Source organism: Danio rerio, chromosome 17 (assembly GCF_052040795.2).
Source record: "Danio rerio strain M-AB ecotype USA chromosome 17, GRCz13ab, whole genome shotgun sequence".
In the NCBI taxonomy this organism is placed as follows: domain Eukaryota; kingdom Metazoa; phylum Chordata; class Actinopteri; order Cypriniformes; family Danionidae; genus Danio; species Danio rerio.
The window spans coordinates 30,922,776-30,948,865 of NC_141037.1; the positions used below are offsets into that span (position 1 = coordinate 30,922,776).

The 26,090-nt window shown below is 34.5% G+C and overlaps 1 protein-coding gene across 2 annotated transcripts in view; it reads right to left on the reverse strand.

The window, feature by feature from the left end:
- Positions 1 to 26,090, reverse strand: part of ush2a (Usher syndrome 2A (autosomal recessive, mild)) — a 412,815-nt gene that overhangs the window by 187,239 nt on the left and 199,486 nt on the right. For both annotated transcript variants that reach the window (XM_087290677.1, XM_087290676.1), the window contains exons 39-40: positions 15,140 to 15,287; positions 10,398 to 10,540 (exon numbers count right to left, since the gene is read on the reverse strand). In XM_087290677.1, the coding sequence (XP_087146803.1) occupies positions 10,398 to 10,540; positions 15,140 to 15,287 (291 nt within the window). The remainder of the gene's footprint in view (positions 1 to 10,397; positions 10,541 to 15,139; positions 15,288 to 26,090) is intronic.

Genomic DNA, 26,090 nt, shown 5'->3' on the forward strand with positions numbered 1-26,090 from the left:
AATCAAGTGACAAGGCAAGGAGGAGGGGGGGAAACGGGGAACGTGAAGGAAAGAGAGGATTATTTTTAGCATTGCAGAGGTCCTTGTGACAATATGATAGCTTTGAAGGTTAGCGTGGCTGATGTCAGCTAGGACGGATATGTCGGTATATGCTACTTTCAAAAAGCCGTTTGCCGTAAAGAAGATTGAAAGAAAAAGGACAGAAAAAAAAACGAGCCTTCTTTGTGAAATATTCCTTTGGTTTTAAACTTGATGAAGTGTACAATGTTGTACAGTAAGTTACTACTTTCAAGGTGAACTGCACAGGTTTGGTGGCTCCGTACATAATGTTTTAACAACGGTGCAAGGGGGTGATGATTAACAGCAAGATAAATTAATAAAGGTTGGGTGAAGAAAGAAATTAAGTTATTGAGGTTTATTCGGACATACTGTATATGTTAACAGTACCAATTACAGGAGATATTATGGTTAAGTAAAACTAGAAAATTGTTAACTTATTTTTTTATTGAATACATATTTTTCCCATTTAGATTAAATTAAAACTAAAAGAACTAAAAAAAAAAAAAAAAAAAAACTAAAATCACACAAAAAATGACAAACTAAAATTAAAATTAAAACAAAATATAAAAACAGTCCGATACGAAAAGCATTTAAGTTGCCATCTACCACAATGTCCACCCCTATTGCTCATAACTACGCCTTTAAGCCATCACCCACTTCACATTTTCAATTTGGTCCATTAAAAGAATGGTCACTGTAAGAGACTTGTACATGGAACGTAAATTTGTTACTTTCCCTCAGCTGAAAAAAAAAAAGTATTATTTTACCATAACATTTTCTTTAGATATGTACAGCTGAGAGCAGATGAACATGATGTATATAAATAACTTTCTGCCTCTCCTAATACCTCTACTTTGATTTCTCACTTTATAGATGTTTTTACTGATCAGTTCGACATATCTACCTAGTATTTGAAAGACTCCTTGGAGAAAGATTTAGGCATTCAAATTACCAATGAGAACTGGAAAAAGTCTATTAAGATCGTAAATACATGTTCTATTATCTCAAGACAGCAATTAATCCAATATAAAGTAGTACATCGGCTTCATTATTCTAGAGTTAAGCTTTTTAAATTCTACTCCTCAATCGCCTCTAGATGCAACAAATGTGAATCCACAAAAGGCCCCTTAGGACAACTTTTTTGGTCACGCCCAAAACTTTTTGGGTTTTAAAGCGAAAAATTCAGCTTCTACTCTAAGGCTTATTATTGTGACCTTGGCCCTGATCCAGCAATCGCTGTTTTTGGTTGGTCTGGCTCACTTAGTGGGTTCAGCCATCAAATTAAAAAGCCTGTCCAATATGCAGTGGTGATAGCTAAAAAAAAAAGTTCTTTGTATGGAAAAAGGCATCAAAACACAAACACAATCTTTTTGATAACATTTCTGGCTTCAAAGCCACCTGAATACCCTTTAATAGTTATCTGTGAAATGCCAAGAATGACAGTTTAACGGTATAACCCTGTTGTATTGCCTGTGCCCAGAGGCCTAGAAATATGTGTAACATTGTTAACCTATGTATAAAATTGGAGGAACTGATGTAACAATGGTTTAAAAAAAAATCTGTTTTTTGTCATTTTTTTTGTTTTGTTTGTTTTTCTTTTCTCTGTTGTTGCTTTTTTTATTGCTCTGTGTTGATTTAAGGAAAAAAATATATAATATAAAAAACACCAATTACTCAGTGATACTAAAATAGCATGATAAAGTAGTCATGTCAAAACTATCAAAATAAGTTGACTGTCACTTGCATGTGTTCATTTCACCAAAACCAATTGCAAACACAAAGAGATTGTTTAGGACAGGCAAATTCCAAATGGCCACAAGTTATTCTGTGCAGCAAATGCATGTGCTTGCTCAGTTTGGGCTGTCTTTTGATCAATTTGTCCAAAATCACAAATTGAAAATGTAATTTCAAGAGTTCACACTTAGATATTGCTTGATAATAATAGCAGGTTTGGCATGCTTTGGCAAACCATGAGCTTGGAGATAATTGAGCCCAGGGCTACCGCCTGGTCAATGAGGGGGTACGAGATTAGGAAGTTCTCGAGAGCTCCCCTGGTAAAGGAAGAAAAGGAGGAGATGGGGTGGATGGGGGAATTCTTGAAAAAAATGAAGATGAGGGAGTAATGCTAGTCGGCCTATTTATAGTGAGTTTGAAATAATCTGATTGGCTCACTAATGATTACGAATGAAAGACCAGCAGCCATCAATCATATCACGTGCGCCTCTCGATATTAGTTTGTGAAACTTACTCTTTTTTTTTTTAATAAAGAAAAATCTGTACTTGCACAGCATTTCTTTTTAACATGTAGTTACAATGTTTTCAATAATTTCATTGCATAAATATTAGTAAAACCCACAGACCAGACATAAATAGACAATAGCATTGAAAAACGAGTCAAAAATTCGGAGTTGTAAGGTTTCTGCTCAGCAGTAGTGGTACATGTTGCTCGTATGTTTTAGCACAGGCAGAGCATACAGAGGAAAGAGCTCTTCTACATGGCAAAGTTTATGTTCACAGAATCGCCTGTCAAGTCTAAGGGGTAAAATTTCATGGATGGAATTACATTAAAAAGATGGTTATAAAATCTTAATGGAATGATAAAAAGCAGAGGAATGAGGGCCTTTTGAATACTTAAAATGCTCATCCATCTTCACTAAGGAGATCTCTAGCAGTGTTCTAACATAGGGCAGCACAAAAGGAGCCAAACAGACAGAACAAAGGGTTTTACATACAGTGTCAAGACTCATGTGTTTACTGAATCAGAAAGGTGTATATTTGAGCAATTAGTTTGTGTAAAGGAGAGCCTGAAGTCCCACATAATATGAACGATGTACAAATACATAAAAAAACTAAACAAAACAGAAAAATAATTAATTATTGTTTTTATTTCTTAAAAAAAATCTAATTTTATAATAACACATCAGTATATAAGAAAGCAATAGTAATTATACATTTGATCAATAAGAACTAACAAATAACCACATATACAGTAGATTCATTTGATATAACTTAGTTTTCCTGAGAATGTTATCATTTATGTGGTGATTTGATCTGTATATCTTTTTGATATATGTAAATGCATGTTTACTACCCTTTTGTATGTGTTATTAGTATGTGTTATTAGTATGTGAGTGTGATTAATTGAGGGACTCTCCCTGAAAATGAGATGGTACTATACATCTCAAGAATAAATCCTAATGAATAAATATTAAATTAATAAATTCAAATAAATATAATTAATGAAACGATGTAACTGAATATATATATATATATATATATATATATATATATATATATATATATATATATATATATATATATATATATATATATATATATATTTTATTTTATTTTTTTTTTTTTGTCTAATTTAAAACACTGATTTTTTAAAGTATAAACCAGGTCTTTATATAAGAATAACTTTTATTTTAGGATGGTGGTCTCTCAAACTTGGATGGGGGTCTGTGGCATCTAAAAGACTGATAAGATAATTATTGAAAACTGTGGCTGAAATTTCCTAAAATCAGTCTTCTAAAATAATAATAATAAAAATAATAATAATAATCAAAACCTTTACACACATGCATTCCCCTGAAATCATGATCTCAAAATGTTAAATACAATTAAGATGGCAAAAGATGATCATTTATACACATTGTAATTGCTTCATTCATTCATTCATTCATTCATTCATTCATTCATTCATTCATTCATTCATTCATTCATTCATTCATTTTCTTTTCAGCTTAGCCCCTTTATTAATTGGCAGTTGCCACAGCGAAATGAACCGCCAACTTATCCAGCACATGTTTTACGCAGCGGATCCCCTTCCAGCTGCAACCCAACACTGGGAAACACCCATACACACTCAATCACAAACATACACTACGGCCAATTAAGCTTACCCAATTCACCTAAAGCATATGTCTTTGGATTTGTGGGGGAAACTGGAGCAAACCCACACAGCAGGGAGAACATGCAAACTTCACAAAGAAATGCTGAACCAGCCAAGGCTCGAACCAGCGACCTTCTTGCTGTTAGTCGATCTGGCTACCCATCACGCCACAGTGACGCCCATTATAATTGCAGTAGGGCAGCTCAAACATTTTACAAAGAGGTGCAGAACTCTCTCTAGAAGCCATTTCTAAATCAGAGATGAAGAGCGGCAGCCTATCAAAGAAGAAAAAGAGCTAAAGAAAATATGACATACGTTTCTCTCCTCCTATTTCACCTTGCCCATCCTTTCCTCTTCCTTTATCATGCGGCCGGCCACATTATTTTGAAGAATCTCCTCAATTCTTTCCTACTGTTAATTTAGTGCGGCTATGCCGGGTACTATTTCACGTTGATGGGGCGGCTGATGATATGTGTGCGAGTGTTTATTAGCAGTGCCAGGAGCCACTAAAACTCACGCTTTCCCCATAATCCTGCCGCGGAGAGCCGAATATGCCGCACCGAGGCTCTTCACAGCCCATTTCGGAAAAGAAATAAAGGGCTTTTCTCTTTAACAATAACAATCATTTCTCTCCTTCTTGGTAATGCCCACCTGTTCTCAAAGTCATCACCCCTGCCGCAAAGAAAGAGATGTGTAAATAGAGCTGGAGTGAAGGGCTCATTTCCGCTGCCAGACGAAAAGAGAGGATGGTTTTGATTTATACAGCGTGCTGATCAGGATTTGACATGTCGCTTGTTTGGGATTAAAATGACTTTTAGAAGAGCTGCTAATATGTGGCGTGCTGGGTCATCACAGTTTAGGCATATGGCAGAGTTTGTGTGTAAAAGTGCCAGTTTCTTTATTGCAATGCTAATTAAAATAAAGTAGCAAAACATGTAGTCAGCCCTTTTATAAGTATTTCTAATGTTAAGTAATGTAATGTAAAAAATGTACATTCAGACAGTTGTTCTTATAGAATAAACTCTGACACAAAATAAGGCTGTTGTATAAGGGCTGGGACACACCATGGGTCAGCATGAGGCCATCTAGTTGGTTTGGTGTGTACCACGCACCACCTTTCGACAGGTTAACGTCGAAGCTTAATTACCCAAATCAGCAAGTAGAATCATTTGGCATCTCGCCATCAGAGAACACTCTGACTGGTGATTTAGCAAAGAATCAGAGTGTGACATAGCAAGTAAACATTTCATGTTAAGAAGAAACACAAAGAGGCCTGCCGTAATACTCATATATTTGCAAATGATATGGATTATTAGATTATAAAACATATTGTGACTATGACTTTGCATGTTACTAAATGCTGCTTTTTCACACTTTTGATGCATGCCTCAGAAATTCAAGATTCCCACTCTGGGGTGCGTTTCCCAAAACCATTGTTAGCCAACTAAGGTCGCAAGTTCCGTTGTTCCAAATCAGTCACTGTATCAGTTACTGTAGAAACATAGTTCCTGGCTGTGTTCTATCCCCCCTATGCCTTATTCATTTAGAACATTCAAAGTTGGAATTATTAAACATAAAAAAAGCATTAAAGTCATCTCTCTTAGGTGCAATTTGCTTTCAAACAATTTTTACAGTTCAGTTTTAGTGATCTTCTTGTTTACAATTGTGCTCCCTTTGCAGTGCACTTTGAAAACATTGATGTCTTTTTGAACACAGCCTCGTGGCGAAAGCTATAGGTGACCTATTACAAGCGGAATTTATGTTACGTTTCCAAAGCTTGTAAAAACAAAAAGACTACGTTAATTATTTTCATTTATAATGGGTTATTGGTAACACTTTACAATAAGGTTCAGTAGTTAATGCATTTACTTACATGAACTAATCATGAACAACACTTGTACAGCATTTATTAATCATAATTAAACATTTACTAATGCATTATCAACATTCAAGTCCATGCTTGTTAACATTAGTTAATGCACCATGAGTTAACGAACTCACAATGAACAACTCTATTTTCATTAACTAACGTTTATTAACATAAATAAATACTGTAGTAAATTTATTGTTCATTGTTTGTTCATGTTAGTAAATGCATTACTTAACATTAACTAATGAACCTTATTGTAAAGTGTGACCGGGTTATTTATTAAGTATCTGTACTGTATATGACATGGGCCTGCTGGTTTGAACTTTCGGCAGTGGTTTACATGTGTCAAATTGTAAAAGTAGACTTAAAAAAAATAAATGAATAAATAAACAACAGCATACTTAATAATAATAACATAATAATAATAATAATCATTAATATTTATATTATAATTAAAGTATGATTTTTTTCATTTCTAATAAATAATATATATTACATTTCATTTTATAATAAATAGCCTCATTATTTATTTATCTATTATTTTATTTATATGATTTATATAATATTAGAATACGTTTTAGCTTTTCTAAATGATATGTTTTAGAATAGAATATGTAATGTTCAACTTCTCAATAATATAAAGCAAACATAGGCCCTATGTGCCATTTACATATATTTCAGTTAATATGGAAAGTGAGTGCATATTTTTTACCAAATCTAATATTGGATTTTATTTTTAAATGCGTGTGTGTGTAAAACAATATTTACTGTACCAGCTACTCAAAAACGCAGAAACTGTGCACAATTTCACTGCGTGTGTGTGTTTTCTGGGCAGTCTTTCACTGACACTTACAGCAGAAGCCACTATTTCTCTGCGATTGAGGGAATGAAAGTGAACTCAATTTCTCTATTTCTCTTTCTCTCACTGTGGCCCATTTTACCTTCTGTCGTGACTTTTCCTCCTCTTTCTTTTCCTCTCGGCTGTTACAGCGATACTTCTGGATATGGGTCTGCATTCCTGAATAAAGCGCGGGAGCAGTCGGTAACTCTAGTGAAATTTGAACAGGAGTGGGCTGTTTCACAATATCGCTCCCGAGCAAGCAAGCCTGGGTGTGTGCGTGCGTGTTTGTTTATTTGTTTGGTGCTGTCTATGTTTGTGTATGTGTGTGAATGAGAGAAAGCTTGATTCTGTGTGTCTATGTGTGTGTGTGTGTGTTTATACAGACAGCTTGTTATTAGCCAGCTGCTGTCCGTTTGGTGTGTTCATGCGCAGCTTTTTGGTCGAGAACATAATGAAAAATGTCTTCTGGGGACTAGTGTATTGTACATAACAAAGCTGTATGATATTGGTAAAAACTTGACGTTGCAATATTTTGTTTTTCTGACTTTTACCGATGATCACATTGTGATGTTAATGTTGATGTTAATGCTGAAATTATCAATTCAGCAGGCCAATTACTGTATGCAAAATAAACTGTTTTTAAAGAGAAATATATAGATTTAAAATAAGCAAGTCAATGCTTAGTTATTGAATTCAAATTGAAAACAAATTACAACAAAAAAGTAATTTTCTTACTGATCTCAGTCACATAGTGATATATTGCTCATCACATCCTTATCCAAAAATGTTTCCATAATTTTTTTACACCTTTAAAAAATAAAACAACTTCCAATTACTTAAACTAAAATGAATCAAGCAAAAGTTTTCATGCAAATCTGTTTACACTACATTTGAGTATCCATAATGATTGCAGGACATGCTAGGAATTCATAAATAAAACTAAATATTAGATCTAAGTTCCAGTATAGCAATGCTTTGTGGGAAATTAGGCCACCAAAGTAGAATCCAAGAAAAGAAACCAAATCTAAAGTCCTAATGAAGCAGTGAAAGTTACACAGCTCACGTAGTTGAGCTCTCAGATGAAGGGAAAAAACTCTTCCCAAAAGCAGAAGTTGTGAAGCGCTGCAGGGCATTGTGGGGAGGGGGTCGTCTCCTAGCATGATAATGAAGAGGTGATGGTCCATAATACAGCGCAATCTGAGTGTATGCAAATACTGGCTCTGTAATTATAATGTATGTGCTAATAGGCTGAAGTATAATTAATTTATAACTTAGCAGAGAGTGTCTGTTATGATCCTTAATATGATTCTATTACACTAATCAGTCCAAAAAGACACCAGCAAGGTCATGTGGAAGAGGCGTACCTTTAACTAGTGATCTCTGCCCACTGGCCCTTTCTCTGGCTCTCTTTCTCTCTCTCTCTTTCAACACCTGCTCTTCTCAGTGGGACAAGAGCTTCGCAGAGGATCTGCCTGACATGTGGTTAAACACAATGCTCTCTTTGTGTGCTTAAAAGTCCACTGAAGTGCCTTGAAATGCACAGGAAAGTTTAATGTGTGACGTAATTTCCACTGAAACATGAAGACCCGACAGGACATATTGATTAGCATCTTCCCCCTTTTAAAAAACAGCCAATAGCATTTTGTTGATATCACACATCTACCAGCAGCATGGCCAGGATCACATTTTTCCCACACAATTGACTTTTGATTTTGTATGAGCCAGCTTGGGTGCTTCTGGTATACTGTCATGTCATTATAAACCCACCGCGTTTAAGATCTGGTTTGTTTAAATATCAAAGATCTTCATTACTTGACTGAGATACGATATATTGTGGGTCTCATACTGGACAAGAGGCACTAAATTAAATTCCATTATCCTGTCATCCAAGTAAAACACAGAAATTGATTTCACCACCGTATGAAGTTTCAATGCTTACCTGCTGCTCCTTACAGTGCTTGTGTTTAAATAAACTTTCAACTTGTTATAAGCTGGAACAACAAATTGCCTGTTTCCACTTTAACAAACCTTTATCAGGCTTGCGTTTCCACTGCCAAAGGGGTACCAATGGTGGGCATGGCGTACGACTGTCTTTAATCTTCACTAGCACATGTAACCTCTGTTAGAAAGTAATTCTGTCATCTCGAGTTCATAATAGTCCAAAAGGTGATGATTATAGTTAAACTTGGCAGTTTGTTCATGGTTCAGCTTGCTGAAAGAATCATTTACTCCTTTGTTTTTTTGCACTTCACTCTCACATTTGTCTGCTTCTGAAAGGTTGTCAGAAGAACTTCAATAATCATGGGCACATTATAATCATCAGCTCAAGATGTTCGTTATTTCAAATATAGACGCGCACACGAGATCCCTGAAGAAAGTGAAACCACTCACTCTTTAGACAGCCTTTAAAACAACTAAGAGGTACAGGGCAGATTCTGCTCTTCTTCTTGGCTTTGTGGCTGTTCATCAAGATGAAGACAAGGTTTGTTTAAGCTCTGGTCGACCATGGATTGTTATTATATGTATATATTATTACTGTGTAATGTCTCGGCTGTGTATTTAAAAATAGCACTTCCTTTGTTTTTATTCTCTTAACTTGCGCACAAGCTAGTGACGTATCTCTGTAAACAAATAGCGTTCAGCTCCACCTTTTGGTACCCTTTTGTTGTGCTAGACACCCTTTCTAAAAGGTACCCGAAAAGTGGTACGGTACCTTTTGACAGTGGAAATGGCCATAAAAGCATACTGAACCATAACGTACCACTCCATAAATGAATGCTTAAGTCTATTTAACAGAATATATTGTATTAAATTACACTATCGATGTTGTGAAAGAAATCTAGTGAAATTTAAAATAGCCACATCAACCTTTCACCGCAAGTTTATCCGTGTCTAAATAACATTTGCCATGCATATATTAAACCTAAAGACAGGGCAGGACATATTGATTAGCCCCTCCCCCCTTTTAAAAACAACCAATAGCAGATGCGGGGAAAATTTTGTACAGTCGTCCCTCGTTATTTGCGGCAGTTCCATTCTAAAAATAAACAATAGGCAAAATCCACAAAGTAGTCAAAAGTTATTTTTTACAATTTTTATAGATGTTTTAAGGCTATAGAACCCCTCACTCTACACATTATACACTTTTCTCAGACAGGCGTTAACATTTTCACACTTTTCTATCTTGTTTAAATAGTTCAAAGTTCATACTTTCGTATAAAAATAAGTCCAGTATTATAAAATGTAACCAAAGATCAAAACCATTTGATCTTCATTTATTAACTATCAAAATTACATACAGTACAGCACTTCAGGGTCACATTGCTAGCTATTGAAGATTAATGAAAATTTGGCAAGCTGAACGCATTCTGTACTGTACAGGAAACACGGCATAGAGGAGAATGTTTGACAATGGTCTACAGCCAGTCAGGACGCAGAACACAATGCGCTGCAGAAAAAAACATTTTAAATCACACGAAAAAAATTTGCGAAACTTCGAGGCCGCAAAAGTTAACCACAATATAGCGAGGGACCACTGTATATAAACAGCAGGGTGTGTTTTTATTTTTATTTTTTATTTTTTTGGTGGACTTCATTTATTACATGCTGCAGCTGTCAAAATTAAGTAACAAGTTTACCTATATCATTTCTTAATGGACATCGATCCTTGAATACATAGATTTCAGGAGGATTTAACATTTTTTTTATTGTGTGTCAGATGTGTAACTCACTGTCTTGTGCAGTAAACAAAGAGACCCAGGGGCTGCTGGTTTCTCCATAGCTGTTAGACACCAGCAGTCTGAAGTGATACTCGGTAAAAGGTTCCAGATCCGTCACTGTGTGACTGAAGGTGGTCGTCTCATCGTCCATTAACCTGAAGGCAGAAATAAATGTAAATGAGTAAACACATTACATAAAACCTAACAGCATTGCATAATATGTAGTCATGTGTTGACGTTAAGCAGTTTTTTTAAAACGCTTTATTATGAAACCCAATTTCCAATAAATCCAGTCCCATTTAAAGGGAAAATGAAGCACTCAGTCAGGTTTACATTATTTTGTAAATTGATTTTCACTTTAATGGAAATATATATATATAACAAACTAGATTAATGTAACCATATAGCAGAAAACAGCATGTTTTACTGTAGCTTTCAGATGTGTGTCTAAAAAAATATATATATATATTTATTTAATTTTCTGTTTTTCCCTTTTAATTAATGATCATTAGATGCGCTTTGGCCTTTTCTCTGTATTATGCAGTCTGACTGTATGGGTTTCAACCTATTTTAACAAGGTCTGGTACTGATGTAATGGGGGCGGGTACCTTCACTTTTCAGCCTTCACCTCTTTTCATGTTCAAACCAAACTAAGATCGGTGCAATTTTTCACATGGCAAAGTTTTACATCCTTCATACATGTTGAGAGCTCAAGTTGATCGACTTGAAAAGGGAATATGTCTTGACATAACCTACAAAGACGTGACTTAGTAATGCGTGGGGCCATTTGCTTTAATTGTTGCATTAGTCTGAATGTAAATCCCCTTCTCAGGCAGCACTGGAGCAGCGTGAGAGTGGACCAAAGCGCATCAAACAAAAGGAATTAATAAAAGAAAAATACACAACTTCGGACACTTAAATGCTTTTATTTGTTGTATATGCACCAGCTCTGCAATGCACGTCCACAACTTCATGCATTGGGTTAAAAATAGGATGTCCAGTATCTGTGTTCAGTCCATTACTACCATGGTTGAAACCCATACAGGCTGTCAGGCAGCATAATACCGAGAGTGGACCAAAGAGCATCAAATAATCAGTAATTAAAGGGAAATAATGAAAATATATATATTAAATACGCATCTGATGCTTGTATTTGCACCAGCTCCACATCCACGATTTAAAACATTGGGTTAAATCAGGCTTTGCAGGGAACAGAACCAACCCGTGATGTCAGACACAGCGATATTCCAAGATGACAGCATCTTAGGTCTAAAGGCTATAGTAAAACATATCATTTTCTGCTAAATGGTTACATCAATTGAGTTTGTTCTATATATTTTCATTAAAGTGAAATCCAATGTACAAAATAATGTAAACTTCACTGACTGCTTCATTTCCCCTTTAAGCCACTATGAAAAAAAAGTCGAAATTGTCAGCAAACAAAAAAGCACTACTGTCTAAAGGTTCGGGTAAGTTTTTTTTTATGGTTTTAAATTATGCCTATACTGTTTTTTTATTTATTTATTTTTTAGCAGAAACAGGTTATTTTTAAATAACAGTAACCTATTTGATTTATTGATTGATTGATTGATTCCTACATTAATTTATTCATTCATAAATAAATGAATGGATAGTAAAAAAATCATAGCTTAAACTTACATTTACAACAAACATGCTACAGTTTTTTTTATCATTTTAATTGAACAGAAATGGTGTACATTTTATGTCTACATGAGCTAAAATACAGTATATATATATATATATATATATATATATATATCAGTTGTTCAGTTGTACATACACTTTGAAGAAATAATTAGCCCCCTGTATGTTTTTTCCCCCAATTTCTGTTTAACAGAGAGAAGATTTTTTTCGCATTTCAAATAACTGATAGGGCTTTAAAATAATTTTAAAAAAATTCAGTTAAGTGCCATTAAATCAAAATTCAAATCAAATTGAGCTTTAAACTAAATCAAATTTAAGCATAGGATTGAATTTAGCTCATCAGCTTCTCTGCTCAAAATCTGACATTAGTCAGGTGAGAATGCAAGCTGATATTTTTATTGAACTGAAATGAAAAATGCATATAATCACACTGCATTAAATGGCTTACAAGTCTTACTGATTAGAACAAATCTTTGCTGGTTTTTAGGCAGCATCAACTTCCACAGAGCACAACGATCAAATTTACCATGGAGTATAATAAATAAATCACATGAACAATGAAATACATTTCAAAAGAATCCCAGGAAATGAGGGTGATATATAATACATGTGCCTAGTCATTTATTTATTACAACAGAATGAGAATTCTCCTATTTCTGATTAAATTGCAATTTGTTGTCAGGGAGCATGTAATGCATACATATTAGATAAAACATTTGTTTCGTTCCTTTTTTTTTCAGAGACAAATTTTTTTTTTTCACAAGGGCAGCCCTGCTTAGGCCTATGATTTGTTATTCCTACATACGCTCTCTGCTTTCTTCTGTTTAGACCAAATACCCATTGATGTATCTGGTTTACATCTGGTATTAGGATGCACTTTGATTTGATTAGATCACAAGTAGATGAGACACGATATTGTTTAGACTTGGTGTTGTAGTCCAATTTTGACCACTTTTCTGATGAAGGAGGGTCTTTAGGTGGGTGGGTGTTTAGGCCTTTTCTAATCTTTTCATTTAAAATTGAGAAATAAAATTGCATACTGCACAGTACAAAACAAACAAACAAACAAACAAACAAACAGATGAGTGATGTTCTCATTTCCCAGCAGGCACAACATCATAAGATGTTGATATAAGGTTAGATTTAGGTCATGACTTCAAGTGCGACTAAGGACAACATTATTTTGACATCCAAAAATGACGTCAAATTATGTTGATATTTGGTTGATTTTAGGTTGTGTTTGATCCAACGTCTCACAGATGTCTTAGTGGTAATGTCCACACAACGTCAAGGTGTAACATTATTAGATGTTGATATTTGGTTGATTTTGAGGGGTTCTGAAGTCAACCCGATTTTCATTTCCAAACAAAATCCAATGACTCCACGACTTTGGAGTATGTTGGGGTACATGTCAATTTGACATGATGATGACACCCTGTGCCTGCAGGGTTCTTATAGTTAAAAATACTTAGTAAATGTTAAGATGTTAAATCAATGAAATAAAGAACACTTAATGATCTGAGTAAAGTAATAACTATATGCAATTATTTAAATTTCGATGAGTTCCTATGATAGGATTTAGAGTTTTAACAAGCATATTCTGCATTAAATACTAACATTTATTCTCATTTAACAAATATTTAAAAACAGAGAAAATATTTGGTTAATTCAGAAATAAAACATTTATTTTATGTAATGGACTAGCAATTTAATTTAAAAAAAGCAGAAAATTTCACATTTTGATTTATAGAAGAGACAAACTAAAAACAAAACGATGACAACTGTTCTGTATGTGGGGCCACAGTAAAGTGCCCAACCTTTAAATGAACTAATGAAACTTTAGATTACAGTTTTTTCAGTCACTTTACATTTCTCAGATCAGAATAAAAATTGTTGCAAAACAGTAGGTACTGTAAATTTCCTCATGGATGACCCGCAAAAGCCAGTCTCTTGCTCAAAATCATTAGTTCATCTCTAAAAACGAAATTTCTGTCAATGTACTTGTCAGTGCCTTTAGAATGACAAATCCCTGAGTCATTGTGTATGTATAAGATACAGATGTCAAATTACTTAGTCATGTTGTCAATATACCCGTGCACTCTGGAAGGATTTTCTAATGTAAACTATGGCTAATTTTATGGCTTTGTACTGTAATTTGTTGCAAGATCATGTCATTGTGATACAGAAAAGACAGCTCTGCACAACACAAAGAAAAACTAAACAAAGGTAGAAATGGGAACATAGGACAATCTTCTTTCAGATGCACCTTTACTAGAAAAAGTCAAGATTCACCTGGGAAAATTTTACCAATTGTATACAAATTTAGAAAAAAGTCTAAAAGAAATGTATAGAAAAATGCCTTATGACAAAATACTATGACATGCAGCGTTAAACGCATTAAAAGATGACATCAAATGTAGTGTGATTACATAAACAAAATTTACAGAATCCCACTATTCACCTACACATGGATTAAATTGAGCCAATTCTTATTGCAAAATTTCTTTGGACAAATATCCTTTTATCAGCCGTGGAACCATACATGTATATGGATACTTAATTTAAATCAGTTGGCATTTCTGTGTGAAGTTTGCATGTTCTCCCCATGTTGGCGTGGGTTTCCTCCGGGTGCTCCGGTTTCCCTCGCAAGTCCAAAGACATGCGCTATAGGTGAATTGGGTAAGCTAAATTGTCTGTAGTGTATGAATGTGAATGACGGTGATAGGTTGCTGCTGGAAAGGGCATCCGCTGTGTAAAACATATGCTGGATAAGTTGGCAATTCATTCTGCTGTGGCGACCCTTGATTAATAAAAGGACTAAGCTGAAAAGAAAATAGAATTTTTGATTTTAATATCATTTTTTTTAAGTCATAAAACTTAGTCTTCAAATAACCCCAAGTAAAACATGGGGTTACAATGCGTGCCATATAAAAAGAGGACGTATGGTGTTGTAGAGGCATTTAAGACTTTTTAGAAGCCTTACTTTTCACAACGTTTTAATGACTTTTTAATAAAAGACTCTGTGGCCACCTTGTACATGTGTATGGCATGTGGACCAGTGCATGTGTACAGTGTGAAGGTCCTCTTACTGGTGGAGCTGTGTGGACGCGGAGCTCCTCATCTGGAGCCGGTAACGCAGAGCTCCGGGAGCATTGTGTCGGGCTGGAGCAGCCCAGGACACCTGCAGCGCGGTGGGGGTGGCAGCTGCCAGCCTGGGGGCCAGAAGACCATCTGGAGCTGTATGTGGACAAGAGGAAGAGGTGAAGTGAAGCAGAGAAAAGACCTGCACAGAGCGGCATATGCTGAGAAACTCTGCTGGGAAAGAGAGTGGATCTCAATAGCTGTTTATTACCACAGTTATCGTATCATATCAGTTTAGGTGTAGCTATTTTTATAATAAACTTGGTGTTTTGGGATTAATTTCGAAGCTTGGACTGTAGCATGATATCCCATTCATTTGTGTAACCTCTTAAGCATTTCAAAGTCTTTAAAAGTAATAAGATTTAAGCAGCTTTAAGACAAATAAAAAAATACAGAAATGCATTACTGGTGTGCATCTTAAGACAAAACAATGACACTGATGGGTGTTTTGAGCTGAAAATTTACAGACACATTCTGGAGACACAAAAGGCTCATCTTAAATCTTGAAAACTGGGTAAAATAGGTGCCTTTTAGTGCTAGTCTGAAACTAAACTGCATGATTTAAATCAGTTGACCAAAATTTAATGTCCCGCCAGCATCTAAGGAATGACGTTGAAATTACGTTGATATTTGATTGATTTTAGGTTGTGTTGGAAAGTGACCAAAATCCAACATACCAATTACAATTAACATTCCAATTACCAGTCCAGTTTTTAAAATGTTTTCAGCTTTTTTTTTTAAGATTAAACATTCTATTTGTGAGAGAAAGAGAGAGAGAGAGAGAGAGAGAGAGAGAGAGAGAGAGAGAGAGAGAGAGAGAGAGAATTGAATGGACAATTCCTCTGTTTTCAAGAGAGAGTGAAAAGACGGGTGAAGAATGTGAATGGCACTTGTCTAATGGTGCGGTCAGATCTCTGCGTCTCTGATTTACAAGGACTTGCTAGCCTCAGACCCTCGCTTCTGTCCCGACGCACCATCAACCCCGCAGATAATACCACACTTTCATTTTACTGCATGAATCAGCAACACAATTTCACTTACACACACACTGAAATACCATCTCTGAGGCTCACTATATCTATACTATACTATGTAATAACATGGATTGGTTGATATGTGACAAAAGAAGGGATTGCACAATAATTTGATCAAATATATAATCGTATATACATATATCATACCCTATACACAAATCCATATTGACTGTTGTTTAGGAGTAAAGAGCATTATTCTTTGAAAACAACCGCCTGAATGTACTTTTTCCTGATTATTACATGCTAATGCAAAAAAAAAAACATAAAAAAATATACACAAAACATTGTTTTGAAAAATAATATTTTTAAAATAAAATTCTGATATTTAAGACAAAGATGATGACGTCAAACTGTCTAAAATAGAATCTTAACAGACAAGCATAGAGTATATATAGATGTGAACATATTTACTGAAGGTCAAGCTGTTTCGGAGTACCTGGATTACATTCATCTTGGAATAACATACCCTGGGATTTTGCAACTGTCCAATCTATAATATAAAGTAAAAATTAAATATAATATAAAAGTAATTTATCTAGTAATGAATAAATGAATGAATTAAATATTATTATTATAATTATGATGATGATGATGAAGGCTTTATTTGTCACATACACTTTTACATGTAGCAAAATTTAACCCCCCTGACCATACACAAACATCACACATTTCAGGAAAAGACAGGTCAAATGAGAGGTAGCTTTCAGAAAGAGAAAATAAAATACATTTGGGAAGAGAGAGGCGAAAAGAAATATTATTATATATGTGTTTATATATACACATACATATATAATAATAATAATAATAATAATAATAATAATTATTATTATTATTATTATTATTATTATTAATTATTATTATTATTATTATTATTATTGACATAGAGACTGAATTATACATGGCGTTATACGTGGAACAAATAAAATAGTTTTGGACATGACATAACATAAAACATGTCATATTTCATCGTATCATATAACACACAAAACAACGCAACACAACGCAACTTAACTTAACTTACCACAACACACATTAACATAACATATGTAGCCGCATCATAACAGGGACCTCATGATTTGCAAATTTCTTATCATATCCACAACTCATTGAGACCATATTACAAAAATTGCCTGGAAGCACACGAAAACATCTCGGCCATCACGAAATAAAAACAACTTGATTCAGAGGCTTGTATTGGTGCTTAGGGACGACTCTGGGCAAAAATCATCTATTCTGAGGAACAATCTAGTCGGCATCAGCCTCAATAATACAGCACTCGAATGCTGCAAGTGAAGTCCTTTCCCTAAGTGAAGTCTCATTCTCAATCAACCCTCCTCTTGTCCAGCCACAAGAACTCAATAACTGTTGATTACTTAAGTCATTTCGGCCGCGCTCAAATACAATCGCCTCCATAGAATACAAATTAGAATTGAATTTCTCTGAGATGGCCAGTGCATAAAAAAAACAAAAAAAAAAAACAAAGAAAAATCTAACAAAACAAAGGGTTCGACTAAATTCCTGGATCCTTGGTCTCTGGTGTATTGAGAACAATATAAATGAAATCAACAACCTAAATGAGATCAAGGGGGGAAAAAGAGGCTAATACTTCAATTGATGAATGATGGAACTGGCAAGAATGTCAATAAAGTGTATGTATTAGGCATATGTTGTTGTATTTTCAAAATCATCATGTTTTCTTTTGGACTTAAAAATAAAGTAAAAGTAATGTGACAAAATTATTATTGAAAATAAAATAAAGTAAAATAAAATGAAAATAAAAAAGAAATAAAATAAAACAGAAAATAAATAAAAAATCCTTCAAATTATTAATATTAACTTGTATGTGACAAACCTCTTAATCAAAAATTAATCAAAGATTAAAAACCAAAGATAAAATAAAATAAACCTTCAATTATTAATATTAACTTGTTATATATGTAAAAAAAAGTCTTAATCAAAAATTAATCAAAGATTAAAAACCCAAAGATAAAACAAAAATTAAATAAAACAAAAAATCTTTAAATGATTAATATTAACTTGTTATACGTGATAAACCTCTTAATCAAAAATTAATCAAATATTAAAAATCAAAGATAAAATAAAAAAGAAATACAATAAAAAATAAATAAAATTAAATGAAAAAAAATAAAATAAAAAAATTAATATTAAATTATTAATATTAACTTGTTATATATGTATATATGTCACAAACCTCTTTATTAAAAAATAATCAAATATTAAAAACCCAAATATGAAATTAAATTAAAATAAAAACAAAATCCTTTAAATGATTAATATTAACTTATATTTGATATAAGTTATTTTATAAGTAATATTATAATATATGTGACAAACCACTTAATCAAAAATCGTCGATTAAAAACCCAAAGCCAAACCTAAAATAAATATTTTAAAGCAGAGATGCCCAAACTAAGGCCTATGGGCCAAAGTTGGCCCATGGTAACCTTTGATGGCCCACCATGCCATCAGAGAAGAGAGTGATAGTGAGGGTTGAGACAAGTGCCATAAACAGAGATTGTCATTTCTAATTTAATATAACCATCTTTTTTTTGTTTGTTTTATTGCTTAGCTACTAAAAAAGCCAACTGAATTAAAATGTTTCAATGAAATCTATCTGTATGAATCAGATTTTTAAAATAGAAATACTGTCACTCGATGAACAGAAGACAATGCAGAAAACATCACCGAGCAAATCAAAGCTAAAACAGGTGCTCCACTGAACTCCATTCTGTTATTCTGTTGTTTTTTTAATATAATAAGTTCATTATAAAATGTAAAACCATTATATTGCATGAATAAATATAAAGCAATGTAAATATAAATTGCTCATAGCAACTTTAATGTAGTACTGTTTGGTATATTTACCTTATCGGCCCACCACCCTCAACCAAGTTTGGTTTTTGGCCCTTTTTCTTTTTCACTTGTGACAAATCTCTTGATCAAACATCATTACTTTTTAAATGTGACAAAATTTGTGATAAAAAAACAGTGTATAATATAATATAATATAATATAATATAATATAATATAATATAATATAATATAATATAATATAATATAATATAATATAATATAATATAATATAATATAATATAATATAATATAATATATGGACATATTAAAAATAAAAAAGTAAAAAAAAAATCAATTAACTCCATACATTATGAATTATAATGACAATTGTAACACATATTTCCAGAGATGGGTTGTGGCTGGAAGGGCATCCACTGTGTAAAACGTGCTGGATAAGTTGGCAGTTCATTCCGCTGTGGCAACCCCGAATTAATAAAGGGACTAAGCCTAAAATAAAATGAATGAATGGCCAGCACATAAAGAGAGAGAGAGAGAGAGAGAGAGAGAGAGAGAGAGAGAGAGAGATGAATGCAAAACTGAATTCTTGTCTCTATGCTCTCTAGTGTACTGAGAACGATCTAAATTGGATCAACTCATTGACATTACGGCAGGAAAAAAAATGTTAATACTTTGATTGATGAGTGATGGAACTGCCAATTATGTCAATAAGGGGTATGGATATGCCAAGCTGTTGTGGGACTTTCAAAAAGCTTGACGAACCCATGCGTCATTTAGCAGGACAGGGTGACAGTCTGATTGAATGGAGAAGGAAGGGCCGGGATGTGGACATCTCAAACCCAAATCCTGGCGTTTGGGGATGGAGGGTTAGTCTCATCACTCAAGTCAGAGCTCCCAAATTACTTTTACTGCCAAGCTGCAATTTTCATAATGTCCATGTGCTTGTATTAGGCAAAGAAAACACTGGGCAGAGGGAATCGCTGCTGCGGCTGCTCCGAGTGGATTTTGCTGGACGGACTCGCGGATAAAAGCCATTTGACTCTTTTTCCTCCATCTGCCTTTGCTGCTATGGCTTTTGGGCAGGAATAAACAGCACAGAGCCTGGCCAAGCAGTCATAAACATAATGATGATGATGAGCATATGGACAGGTCTGGACCATGTCCCTACAGATTGCCGCAGTTCAGAGATGCCAGTACTACTTCATATAGTTTGGACTTGAACACCAACACACACAAAATCTCTCTCCCCTCCCCCCTTTCTCTCTCTCAAATATGTTTTGTTTGATTGGTGAATTAACTGGATCTATATACATCTATACTACCTACAACTTTTATTTATCTTTTAATATTAAATTACGCTTATTAAATGATTGTAAATAAAGAAATTTTAAAGTCAAGTCTCTCTCTCTCTGGCCATACTAAATTATATTGTTGCCATTTTTACTTTTGCAAGCATAATTAATTCATCAATAGATAGCAAATGTCTATTCTTGTGACCATTTGTTAATGATTTGTACGTTGCAAACACTTTTTTTTCTGATGCTTAGTTTTATTGTTTTGTGGATTTTAAGGTAACTTTTTTAAGGTCTGTTTAATTTTGGTTTTTAGTTCGCAAAAAAGAAGCGAAAAATGATTATATTGTTTTTGGAAAAGCAAAAACCAGCTCTTTAATTGACAAATTAGATGTTGGTGGCGATAGAGTATAATTTTTTTTGAGTTAAAGGGGTGGTCCACTACATCATACATATCATATTTTAAACTTTATGTGTAATGTAGTTGTGTGAACATGAACAACATCTCTGAATCTAAGACGCTCAAAGTTTAATTCAAAGAGAGGCATTGGCTTTACAGAGTTAGCTTAGAAAAGCCTACAGCGAACAAAGTTTAGGGACTACAAAAAAATACCTCCGGGTAAGTGAGATCACAAGGGCTTTCGGTTACATGTATTCACCAAGAACACACACCCTGTGCATCTAAGGGGCGTGACCAGAGGTGCTGTAATGTTATAGTGGACAGTTAAAATGCTGTCCGAATGCTGTTATTTCCACAGAGCTTCTTCTGTTTCTGTATCTGGGCTTCCAAAGGACACGACACAAAGAGAGAAGTGCTTACAGTTTAATTATGTTCTAGAGCAGGGGTCACCAATCTTGGTCCTGGAGAGCCAGTGTCCCTGCAGGGTTTAGCTCCAACTTGCCTCAACACACCTGCCTGGATGTTTCAAGTACACCTAGCAAGATCTTGATTAGCTTGTTCAGGTGTGTTTGATTAGGGTTGGAGCTAAAATCAGCAGGACACCGGCCCTCCAGGAACAAGTTTGGTGACCCCTGTTCTAGAGAATTATAAACAATGTATAGCTAGCATTTGACAAAGGACAGCTTTCATAAATCTCTCCCAGTTCAGTTCTGGATTCAGCTAAAAACTCCAACCGACAAAGCTGTGGATTGTGTACCACAACCTGTAAGTATTTTTATTTGTTAACATTGATCAACTACATGCACAGCTTCAAGCATTAACAGTATGTTGTAGCGAGGATGTAAACAAGGATGCAATGTTTATGTAGATGCTTTCCATGCATTCTACACCTCAAAAAACAACTCACAAAAGATATGTGAACGTTTCATATTACTTACACATGCTTATCCCGAATATATATGTGAAAGACTTGTCAGATTTCATTTTAGAGAGCAGGCGTGGGGTTCAGCTGTGTGCTCTTCATTTTTCTGTCTGATTCAGGCAGCTAATGCTGATAACAGCTGCTTTGACTAGACTGATTATACAGCGCAAAAGCTTGTGCTTGTAGCAACGTGCCATGATGTGGAGCCAATCCGCAAATCATAGCACATGATGCTAGCTGACCAATCAGAGCTTCTTGAGGGGTGGCCTTTCAGAGGAACTATAATTGTTTTCATGTTAGCTGAGTAGCTGTATATAATCAAAGAAAGATATATGAAAAAAAAAAATAAAAATAACAACGTGATTTTCTACAAACGAAGCACAAGCACACATTGCTTTGCATCCTATAAACACAACCAAGCCCTAAAATATACTCTAGACCACTTTTTTTAAATTAAATATTTAAATATATTTTGTTGTAGTATTTTATTTTTAAAAAAGCAGATTTTTCGTTGTTTTGTAAATGTAAGCATTTGTTAAAAATCAGTTTTCTTCCAGTGTATGCCCTCATCTGCACAACTGTATCAAAAATGGTGTTAACCTGTACTGTATGTTCCACACTGAGCAATGAACAATATGTTCAAAGCATTGATTTCTTCCTTAAAGTTTACAGAGAAAGAGAGAGAGAGAGAGAGAGAGAGAGATTGAGAGAGTGAGAGAAAAAGAGAGTAAGACAACCCTTTGACAAAAGAGTTAATTCCTCACAGCCTTATTTCATCAAACAGTCGGCATGAAGCTTCCTTTGTTTCACCTCCTCCTTCCTCAGGTATATCAAAAGTGTCACTAATCATTTTAAACTATGCACTTTTATGTTTCGTCTGTATCCTAAGCCTTCTACTCCGTCTGTTCTTTGATATAACAAGGACAGTTTGAGACAAGGCTTCAGTTCAGCTAAGACAAACCAAAAGATCTACTGAAAGAAGTGGAGGGAAACGTGTGGTATTTAAAATTTATACTTCTTATGTCTTTGTGTTGAACTTGAACAATTTCGCAGAACTTTAACTTGGGTGTGCTGCCGTTTTTCTTTTCTTTTTTTTTTTTAACTGGGCCATCGGAGAAAGTGATTGGTTTCTCTTTAAAGGTTGGGAATTAACATAGAGTGGCGTTTACAGGTCAGCTTCATCATCTGAGAACATGCAAGGCCATGTCCCATTCCAGCCAAATCAATCCTCAATCCATACACACACACTCCTCTGGGACGTTCACCCGCGTGAGAGATAAGACAATGCTGGAGCTTTGGGCTTTCAAATGCTGATGTTTGTTCATGAAACGTGTCCGAGCAACTTCATGTTCTTTTTCCTACAGGAAAATGATCCTCCTTTCTGGTATAAATGGAAGAGTAATTGTCATAGAATGTTTAAGCAAAGTAAAAGTTGTCGGGTCTAAAGGCATGTCTTACCAGCCTTGTTGATGAGGAAGTATTTGTGCCAGTTTACTTTTGCACAAAAGCCAAATAAGGTATAAGTAATCATCTAAAACATACAAGAGTGGCAGGGTAACTTGAACTTTAAAGAAAAGGTTTAAAGTGCCATTAATGAAAAAAAAAAATTAAATGAAATTAAATTAGATAAAATTAAATAGATACATGGGTGTAATAAATGTGCTCAGTGAATACAAACTACAATGGGAATCTTTTTCAAAACTATTTCTTTTACATTAGAACAAAAAACTAGTAGGAAAAAAACATTACTACACAGTGCTCAGCATAAATGAGTACAACCCCTCATACATCTCTCTTTTAAATTTATATTCTCTATACTATAGGATGTTTTACACTAGTATATTTGTGCATATACATTAGATACATCAAAACTAGAACTAATCTAACAAAAAACTCAAGATCAAGAGTTTAGTACACCCAAATTAATATGTTGAGAAAAAAAAGAAAAAAGAAAATTATATATATATATATATATATTAATATTGTTCAATAAAACATAAAACATATATACATTTTGTTGAAATAGTTTGTAGTGTTTTTTTATTTTATTTTATTTTATTTTTTGCAATATTCATTTGCCTTTGGCTTAGTCACTTTATTCATCAGAGTTCACCACAGTGGAATAAACTGCCAACTTATCCAGCATATGTTTCACACAGCGGATACCTTTCCAGCTGCAACCCAACACTGGGAAAATATCCATACAAACTCATTCACACACATACACTACGGTCAAATTAGTTTATTCAATTTATATTTACCGCATGTCTTTGGACTGTGGTGGATACCAGAGCACCTGAAAGAAACCCACGCGAACACATGTTAACTCCACATAAAAACGACGACTAACCCAGCCGGGGCTCGAACCAGCGCACTTCTTGCGCTGAGGTGAACGTGCTACCCACTCCACCACCATGATGCCCCACCATTGAGTTAAATGAACATGAATTAATTAATTGAAACTTTTTATATCAGCCAGGTGCCAAGTAATTTTTTTAATTTTTTTACTGAGAAGGTCAAGATTTTCACTCATTAAATAATTACTTTCTACATTCTTAGGATATAAAGAACACAATGTAAAATAAAGCTACATAAAGTTATTAACGACTGTGAATCATGACCTTCTGAATGATATTATTGACAAGATTAATGAAACAAAATAAAAAATAAAAAAAACCACTAGCGTGCAACGCAGACTTTATCACTAATTTTACACTTAGAAAAACTCAAATTGACAATTCCTCAATTTAAAAAAGAAAAGAAAATAGAACTTAATTTTACATTCTATAAATATTTTTACTGTTGAAGAAAACTGTATATTTTTAAAATATAAATCGCTTGTAACAACACAAGCCTTTCTCTGCAATGTTTTTTTTTATCAGTTTAAAGCATCCTTTATAAAAAAGTATTATTTCTTCTATATCTTTTTTTTAAACAAATTTTTGTTTTAATTTCAGATAAATATTAGAATTTTTCTATTAATCAAATAACAATAATAACAATAATAACAAAAATAATAATAATAATAATAATAATAACAAAGGGGTGACGCAATGGCTCAGTGGTTAGCACTGTCGCCTCACTGCAAGAAGGTCGTTAGTTTAATCCCCGTTGTGTCAGTTGGCATTTCTGTGAGGAGTTTTTATGTTCCCCCCGTGTTGGCGTGGGTTTCCTCTGGGTGCTTCGGTTTCCCCAACAGTCCAAAGACATCCGCTATAGGTGAGTTGAATAAACTAAATTGGCCTTAGTGCATGTGTGTGAATGAGTGTGTATGGATGTTTCCCAGTAATGGGTTGCAGCTAGAAGGGCATCCGCTGTGTCAAATATATGCTGGATAAGTTGGGGTTTCATTCCGTTATGGCGGACATTAATGAATAAAGGGAATAAGCAGAAGGAAAATGAAAGAATGATTGAATAATAATATATAGAGGCAATCCTGATTATCAGGGTTGGAGTATTTGAGGACCTTTATGACACTCATAATAATAAGCAAAATCACAAAAACATGAATAATGCTCCAAATAGCCACTCTCGTGTGATGAAACATGTCCATTGACCACCTTTTTTCAACCATACCTTCCCACTGAACAAAATGTGCTGTTGGAAATCACTAAATTGTCTTTTTTTATCTCCTTCATGGTAATTTACCCTTCCCTTAAACACATATAACCCAGTGTGTGTGTGTGTGTGTGTGTGTGTGTGTGTGTGTGTGTGTGTAGGTTACATGCTTCCCAACAGCCTTTCTCTGTATAAATCAGCTTAATAAGTTCCCACACCATTAAGTAAAAGGAAGGATGGACCAAGGCCTATTTAACCAATGAGTTGTTACCTTTCATTTGCCAGAGAAGGTCGTAAAAAAGAACATTCTGGAGCCATAAGAGTCATAATTAAAATCAACAACAATTTAACAGTGGGAAAGTGTGGCTCCTTAGTGTGGCAATAAACTTATAGTGGCTACTCTTGTGTGCGCACGCTCTTATCTACCATTGCCATAGACGGGCAATAGCATGTCTTTAGATCACCAGCAGCGGGCATTGTTCTCTGTCAGCCAGCAGATGTCCAATGTCTCCCTGCTGGCCCCGTACAAAGCAGCATTACGGGGCCCAGTAGATTCAGGCTGATCAAACAGCTCGCGCTCGGCCCGCTTGGAGGCTTGTGATTAAACATTAGTGCAAAGAGCCTGTAGCTCTGCGTCAGATATCCAGAGCCAGGGCTGAAGTTTACAGGCTGTCTGTTAATGGAGAACATGGTGATATTATGGAAACACGGCATTTCTCTGCCTGCACAATTGTGTATGCTGGGGGAAAAAATACACATTTTATTCGTGATGTGTTTTGGAAGGGAAAAATTCAATATCAGGTGATTGCATCATTTCAGTTTGTGTACAAAATCCCTGCATATTGATTTAGAAGTAACTGC